The 8,600-nt window shown below is 40.5% G+C and overlaps 2 protein-coding genes across 2 annotated transcripts; one reads left to right on the forward strand and one right to left on the reverse strand.

Moving 5' to 3' along the window:
* The first annotated feature begins 554 nt into the window (after positions 1-554).
* LOC140785009 (auxin response factor 18-like) lies at positions 555-4,765 on the forward strand. The gene is made up of 5 exons (XM_073132688.1): positions 555-1,168; positions 1,335-1,392; positions 1,533-2,686; positions 3,191-4,071; positions 4,527-4,765. Exons 3-5 carry the CDS (start codon positions 1,568-1,570, stop codon positions 4,594-4,596), a joined length of 2,070 nt encoding a protein of 689 aa, XP_072988789.1. The 5' UTR covers positions 555-1,168; positions 1,335-1,392; positions 1,533-1,567; the 3' UTR covers positions 4,597-4,765.
* Positions 4,766-6,178: 1,413 nt separating this feature from the next.
* Positions 6,179-8,493, reverse strand: LOC140784541 (ubiquitin-like protein 5). Its single transcript, XM_073132019.1, has 2 exons — positions 8,139-8,493; positions 6,179-6,357 (listed from the first exon to the last, which is right to left on the reverse strand). Exon 1 carries the CDS (start codon positions 8,373-8,375, stop codon positions 8,154-8,156), a length of 222 nt encoding a protein of 73 aa, XP_072988120.1. The 5' UTR covers positions 8,376-8,493; the 3' UTR covers positions 6,179-6,357; positions 8,139-8,153.
* Between the last annotated feature and the right edge of the window lie 107 nt (positions 8,494-8,600).

The following is an 8,600-nucleotide window of genomic DNA, read 5'->3' on the forward strand; positions in this document are numbered from 1 at the left end:
AGGGTGTATATAACAAAAATGCTATGCTATTCAAAACACACAAAAGAAAACAAATTACTTTTCTCAATTTATTTCTTTTTTCTTTTTCGCTAATTCACTACAGATGCAGTGGCAGGCACGTAATTAAATGGAAGTGGAGGTCCTTCGGTGGGAAAAAAGCGCGGATCTCGTCAGCCTCACCCTGCAACCTGAAACCGATCGACCGAGGCGGGCGCCTCGGCGAGGAATGGCCGACGCTATCGTCGACACAGATCCCGTTTCTCCCGACCAAAAGATCGGCGGTCGAAACCCGTAGGGGACGGTCAGATCGCCGCTCTCCTCGCTGTTCCCGCCCCAACTTTTTACCAGCATACGTGTCGCCTACTTTATCTTTTCTACCGACGCTGTTGCGAGTAAAACAGGTGATCCACTTGTCATCCTTTTCCACGGCCACTTCCGCATTAAAATAATTGGCAAACATTCCATGAATTAATAAATTAATATAATTCAACATAATTAATTCTTTAAAGATATTTTCCTTAAATTTCTCCACTAGCCAAGGGAGATAACTCTTTATAAACTCGAGAGCGAGAGAGAGAGAGAGAGAGAGAGAGAGAGAGAGAGGGTGTTCATAGTAGGGAAGAAGCCTTTTGGTTGCTGTTTTGGGAGGTCACAGATCAACCGAGATTCCACCAAAAAAAACCTGTGGTGTAATTGCTGTGATTTTTAGGGGCGAGGAGGATATTAGAAGGGAAAATATACAATCTTCTTTTGTGAGGAATCTGTGTTGAATTGGGAGCAGGAAGTCTATGGGAAAGAGGCAAGTGGTTGGATTCTGAGGAAATTGGGATTTTTTTGGGGGGTAAAGGTGGGTCTGTGGCGAATGATATTTTGTTAGTATTTTAGCTGAATTCGGTGAAAGTTGTAATCTTGGCTCCAAGGGTTCTAAGGGGGTCTAGGGTTTCTAGTTTGTGATTGGAGGAGCTCTGAGTTAGTAGGGTCTGTAGTCTTCCTGTTCCTCTCTAGTGGTTTTGTTAGTTGTAGAGAGGTCAGTGTAGAGTAGTTGAGATCTGGGGTTTTAAGGGCTGTCTTCAAGAAATCCGAAGCAAGGTTGGGCAGAGGTGGATTTTTCTTGGCATTCTTCATTGTAGATTGGATCTAATTGCACTTTGTCTACTGGTTAAGAAAGGTAAGAGATCAGGTCAATTCTTTAGATTATATAGTGCTAACCATCTTGTAATTTATGCTATTTTTTGTAGTCTATTCCAAGTCTTGACTTCATAAAATTGATCCTATTATATATATAAATTTGAAGTCTAATTTGGGTCTTTCGTGGTTGCAATTGCTATATCCAGTGTCTCGGAAAAAGATGATACGTTTTTAGGAAGAGATGATTGGGTTTCTTGTCGGAAGGTGAGATATATCTGAACTTTTCTGTGCATTTGTTAAGTTCTCATGCGAAGTAGGTCTCTCTTGTTTCATTGTCTCCTGCCTAACCCAGTATAATTCTCACTTTTATATATATATATATATATGTATATGTTTTTTCTCAGCACTACTTGAGAGCTAGTGAGAATTGTTCTATATCATGATCACATTCGATGAATTGACCAAGGGACCAATGAAGGACTCAGATAAGTGCCTAGATCCCCAGCTCTGGCATGCCTGTGCCGGTGGAATGGTTCAGATGCCGGCTGTGCACTCCAAAGTCTACTACTTCCCTCAGGGTCATGCAGAACATGCTCACGGGACGGTCGACTTTGAGAGCTCCTCTCAGATCCCGGCTTTCATCCTTTGCAGGGTGACTGGTGTAAAATTCATGGCTGATCCGGAGAGCGACGAAGTTTTCACCAAGATCCGGTTGGTTCCAGTGAGGTCCAACGAACCAGACTACGCTGATGATGATGAAACTGGCCTTGGTTGCAACGGGCCGGAGGTTGAGAAGCCTGCCTCATTTGCGAAGACGTTGACACAGTCTGATGCCAACAACGGTGGTGGTTTCTCTGTTCCTCGTTACTGTGCTGAGACCATCTTCCCTCGTCTGGACTATTCGGCAGACCCTCCTGTCCAGACCGTGCTTGCAAAAGATGTGCACGGCGAGGTTTGGAAGTTTAGGCATATATATAGGGGGACCCCTCGCCGGCATCTTCTCACAACTGGGTGGAGCACATTTGTGAACCAGAAGAAACTCGTGGCAGGTGATTCCATAGTTTTTCTGAGAACGCAAAACGGCGAACTCTGTGTCGGAATCAGGCGGGCTAAACGGGGGTTTGGTGTGGGTCCTGAATCCCCACCAGGGTGGAATCCTCCGACTGGAAGTTGTCTGTCAGCGTATGGAAAATTCTCTGTCCTCTTGAGGGAGGAGGAGAATAAGTTGATGAGGACTAGTGGAACTGTGAATTGTGGTGGGAATATGAGGAGCAGGGGGAGGCTGAGGGCCGAGTCTGTTGCTGAGGCGGCTAGTCTTGCAGCTAAAGGACAGCCTTTTGAGGTTGTTTACTACCCTAGAGCCAGTACACCTGAATTCTGTGTGAAGGCTGCAGCAATGAGAGCTGCAATGAGGATCCAGTGGTGCCCAGGCATGAGATTTAAGATGGCCTTCGAAACTGAGGACTCCTCAAGAATCAGCTGGTTCATGGGAACAATATCTTCTGTTCAGGTTGCTGATCCTATTGGATGGCCAAATTCACCTTGGCGGCTTCTTCAGGTACCAATTTTAGCCAACATACTTTAATTCTAGTAGAATTTGGGATGGCATTGCGCACATGTTGCTTATATTCTAATAAATTCTTTTTCTTCATGTCTGATTCTTCATGGGCAACAATTCTAACCCTAGATTTAGCTTCTAACCTGTAATATATGCTTTGCTTACAGACTGCGGCACTTGAATTAATGCAACTTCTCTAGAATTTACGAAACCAAATCAGATACCTCATTTCTCAACTTGCTTTAGCACCAGAGTTCTTCCTTTTGACACCTCAATGAATGATAGCTGTCGGGCTATAGACAAAAACTTACAATTTAACTGCTACTACTGATATGCTGTCATTAATCTCCTGATGCTTAATTTTCGTATGCAGGCCAAAATGTAGCTTTTTTGCTTTTGGATTTGCAACATAAAGCCTGTGCCCCGTTTTCTTCGTTTCCTAATTTCTCTTATTTCTCTGTTGACGTATGGAGTTTCCAATTATTGCTTGAAATTGCTTTACAGGTGACCTGGGATGAACCAGATCTGTTGCAGAATGTGAAACGGGTGAACCCATGGCTGGTTGAACTTGTTTCAAACATGCCTGCGATCCATATAGCACCATTCTCACCGCCGAGGAAGAAGCTTCGCATTGCCCCACACCCTGACTTTCCTCTTGATTGCCAGCTTCCAACTCCAACATATCATGGAAACACACTAGGGCCTTATTTTGTTAACAGCACTCCTGCAGGCATACAGGGAGCCAGGCATGCTCAATTTGGTATATCTATATCAGATCTCCACCTCAACAAACTGCAGTCGAGTCTGTTGCATACTGGATTTCATCAGCTTGACCACGTAACTCCGCCCTCAAGAAACTCTACAGGCCTTCTCATTAGCAATTCCCCAGTTCACAACGATATCTCATGCTTGCTAACCATTGGCACTCCGTCTGAGGGCACAAAGACATTAGACAATGGAAAGGTGCCTCAGTTGGTACTCTTTGGAAAGCCTATACTTACGGAGCAACAGATATCCCTCAGCAACTCCTGGGACACCCTGTCCCCAGGGGTCACGGGAAATAATTCATCAGATGGGAATCCTGAGAAGTTGGCAAATGTCTCAGATTGTTCTGGTTCTGCCATTAATCAGAATGGTCCTGCAGAGAATTCATCATTTGAAGGAAGCCAGGCATCTGAGCTTGGGTTGGGAACAGGGCATTGCAAGGTATTTATGGAGTCGGAGAATGTTGGTCGCACCCTCGACCTCTCTGTCTTTGGCTCATATGAGGAATTATACGGGCGGCTGGCTGACATGTTCGGAGTTGAGAAAGCTGAATTGGCGAGCCATGTCCTCTACCAGGATGCAGCTGGGTCAGTTAAACATACTGGCAATGAGCCTTTCAGGTGGGCATGACTCCACTAGATTATGTTTTGCTACAAATTTGTTGTCTTGCTCTGGAATTAATTTTTCATTCTCTTATCACTGTCCCATTATCTGGTTAAAGCATAACATATTTCTTCAACTACATTTTTGATGCGGCTGAGCTATAGACAAAATTGCAATTGAAGTTGATATACTATGTAGCGAGCTACTATGTGTTTGGAAAAGTAAATTTATCAGGAAAAGTCTTGACATTTTTCATATACAAATTTTAGTTTGTACATATTTCTTTACTCAAGACCTGAAGGATATTATGATTTGTTTTCCTTTAAAGTTTGTTATATCCCGGAATTTTATGATGGTTGATTCTGTATCTGAATATTTCATCATTTTGTCAATTGTCTTAAACAAATTAAGCATGATTTCAAAGTTTTTGAGATATTGCATCTCATAACCCAAACTTTTTGTATTCATGCAGTGAGTTCATGAAATCCGCAAGAAGGCTGACTATACTAACAGACACGAGCAGCAATAACTTAGAGAGGTAGGAAAGAAAACCGTTCGTCGAAATGTACAGTTCAATGAGCAAAGTCTCTTGTTCAGTTCTGAGTTAATGGAAACTTTCATTTCAATTTCTCGTGCGTGTTCCAAGATGTAGTATTCTTTCATTTTAGTTCCACAATGGTTTTAAATGCAGATCATTGTTCATCTTCTAAAGTTTTCTTCTGTCTAGGAATTTCTACCAACATGAATCACTTGTTGTCATGCATACTTTCATATCAAAAGTTTTCTGTGCTTAGAGGATAGAAATGTTTACGAGATGAGCATGCATTGCATCTCTATCAGATTGTGAAAGCATTTAAAATTCACCCCCTTACTCTGCATTAGTTTGATTTCCCTTTCGGCAAACTAAGCATTAATCATGGGACGCGTACATTATTTTTGCATGTTCCTGGATTGTCTTAGTACTTCCTATTTCTATGCCATAGTTGTTTGCCATGAGCAGAGAAGATTTGAGAAAAACACTAATTTTGTGAATGTTTAATGATACCTAGACCTGTAAATATCTCTTCAATTGTCTTAATGGTTACAATTAAAGGCTGTCTTATTCTTAATTGTTTTTTCAAAGTTAAAGTAAGAGTAAAACGATCCTCCCAGCATAGGAGGTCTAGGTTTAATTAACTATTTTGATAAATCCAAAACATACTTATGGTTTTCGTTTCTCAATGGTCCAATGCTTCTCGAACCTTAGCCTGCTCTAAATGAACATAAAAAAGAAAAAAGAAACGAAATAAAACATGCAGCGTTCATTCAGTAGCTAAATAGAAAGATCGTGTGATCTACTATAGATTGCGTTTTTTTTTTCTATCTTCTTATACGAAAGCCCAAAATGACTAAATTTCATCATGAAACACTCAAAAATTTGATCTACCTCATGCAGATATAAAACAGTTCACACATATTCAACAAAACATATCAAGGAATTATATCTCACGCCCAGAACATCAGCTATCAAACACGAAAGAGAGCAAAATAAACATTGATAGTCCCATTCCTGCCATAAACCTGGATGCTCACCTTCTTTTTATGCCTCATCATCTTTTTACACCAGCTCAACAAATAAACAATTTGTTAATATGATAGACAAACTCAAGAGACTGCTTAGGCTTTAACTTATTAAAAGTTACTGCTATTTCTTTTAAGCCAAAGAGACAGAAAAGTAAGCAGCCATCCAAATCCTCTTAACAATTCTTCTCCACTCTTAATATTTTTTGGCATACCAAAACCTCCTCCAGGTCATTTTAGCATAGCTTAAGAACTTTAGCAATAAGATCGCTTCATCCTTATTGCAAAAGCTGCAGCAATCCAATTCCTTTTAGCAAGATTATCCCTTATAAAACTCTGTTATTACAAGCTAACCATGGGAAAGCTTTTATTATGAGAGGGATGCCCATCTTCCACAGCCTGAAATTCTGCCACAGTTATTACCATAGCTTGCGTTAAATCCAATAAGTATCCACTGTCTGATCAAAGGCTCACAGCATCACATCGCGTGGGGCTGAAAGGACGCTTGAGAATCTTGCGATAAAAAGAGAGACTAAAATGACTTAACGAAACGCATTCATCAAGTTCTACACCAAACTAGAGCCATCATATTCTTATAGCAGCATTACAGTATATCTGGAATCAATCATATAGAATACAGGCCAGTACATAACAGTCAGTCATAATAACAACTTTATGGACTAGCATGTCTATGCCAATAGTCGTCCATCGCCATCACTATATGTATAGATATATTAGTACACCTGCATTTCAAAAGCAGATTGATTGATTAGCAGAGACATTATTTCCATAGAGTAAATTATTCTGAACGAGAACAAGTCGATAATGAACTCATACATATCCAATTTACACAAGAAAATCAAACACTTCTTGGATCATGGAATTTAAAGGACCTTGGACCCAAAGGTAAGGAGATGACCTTAGGCAATGCTACCTAAGATTTGTAGAGCTCCAGCTTCATGCAGTCTTCGATCCCATAGTCCGTGAGGGCGATGTGGTACTTGAGCTTCATCTGTCTCATTGTTCGCCCGCTTTTCAGACACATCTTGCTCGGATGCTTAGTGGAAAACGAGAAGAAACACTAGAATCTTTCCTTTTTTTCTTTTTTCTTTCTTTCTTTCTTTCTTGTGCGGGTTGGAAGTATAAATAAGGATCAACCGACCTAGCTGGAAGACCAAGAAACTGATGTCATGATACTACGCCTACCGCTACCTTATTGGACCGGATGTGGATCCAGACTTACCAAATAGGATCGAAACATGTCAGGCCTGGAACTATAGGCTTGAGCTCATTTGACAGCCCTACTCCATATCTCCTAAAATTTCTATTCAAAACACTAGTTTGTTAAAATTTAATACTTGCTCTAAGCATTCCATGTTGATAGTTGCTGCAATCCAACTGTAAAACGACTTTCTCGTTCAACCCTTGTACCCCAATTTTTTTAGTCAAAGCACAAGCACCACAATATATGATCAAAGAAGACACTACATATTACGCAAGTTCTCTTTGATAACAAGCCCAAAAGTGTCAACAATATGAGCATTTTACGGTCAAAATTTTGGACAACTTTATCTTGAAATCTTCTATTAAATTTTAAAATATGTTCACCTTCGTTCAAAACTCAAAATAAACTACCAATAAAAGTTTTCTCATTCTGAAGAAGCCTTGATTTTTCTTTTCATTTTTATAGATCATGAACTCATAAGCTAATCATAGACTAAATAAATGGGCTAGACTGTCTTGATGTGTAGGTTGAACAACTAGACAAACTCTCTCAAAAGATAGAGCATAACACACTCAAACCATACGCATATAGCGCTTCAGTAAAAAAATCTACTAAATATCAATCTCAACATTTACGGTGAAAATCGAACTCATGACTTTTGTCATATGCTGCAAGGATTCAACACTGGCTACAATGGTAACCTAGCTGCCTTTGTGTTTCTTAAAACCTCTACAAAAGCAATGCATGATCAAACTACTTCCTGTAGTTGTACATTGTACTAATGCTAAGAAGTCAATTAAAACATACTCCTAAAATTATACAAGTCGCGAAAAGAGGACTTGCTCTTTTCGAAAATGTGTACTTTAGCTTCTAGGAATAAAAAGAAAACAACCTATCAACCTTAATAAGTTTCCAATGTTCGTAATTTGTTGACATGATTAACAAATTCATAATAGCACCTCTCCGTTTCAATCTTTCCCATCGCTAAGCAGTTTAATGCTCCTGGTTTGTCCCAATTTAAATTGACAATTATTCATATATTTATCTTCCACTAAATTAACTATACTCAATCCAAGCATATTGAACTGCTGCTCAGAAAAAGCTAAAAAAGATCATACAAAGTCACAATTTCCAACTTATTTCACGAATATTCAGGCCTTACAAACATCTAAATTCCACAAGAAAATCGCAGAAAACATGCAGCAAACGCATAATTCATTACAAGCAGATCGTTTTAGCACCACAACCAATTAAGAAGGACTGTTGGAGTAAAACAGAAGAAAACGGTAGGGGATCGACCTTAGGCAAAGGAGCCTAGTTGTAGTAGAGCTCGAGCCCCATGCCGTCGTGGATCTCGTAGTCCTTGAGGGTGATGTGGTCCTTGTAGATGTTGTACCATTTCTGGATGCGGATCTTCTCCGCCCGCGTGCCCGTCTGCGCGGCCACCAGCTTCTTCAGGTCGCCGATCGTGTCATCGTCGTTGCACTTGACGCGAACCTTCTTTCCCAATCGATCGTTGAGCACCACCTCGATCATCGCCGCCGCCCTTTCGATCTCCTCTCAAACCCTAGAAACTTTTTATTATTAGTATTTAATAATTTGTGGACTTGGGAGGGATAGATACATAAGGATGAGCCGCCGCCCGACCCGGATTGAAGAAACCAAGAGAGTCACGGCATCCGTCTTCTTTTCGTATATGTTTTGGTATTCTACTATCGGATTAATTGGGCCAAAAACGGGTCGGGCTTTAAAGACATGGAT

The sequence above is a fragment of the Typha latifolia genome, chromosome 3 (genome assembly GCF_019914945.1).
Source record: "Typha latifolia isolate L0001 chromosome 3, TyphaL0001v2, whole genome shotgun sequence".
In the NCBI taxonomy this organism is placed as follows: domain Eukaryota; kingdom Viridiplantae; phylum Streptophyta; class Magnoliopsida; order Poales; family Typhaceae; genus Typha; species Typha latifolia.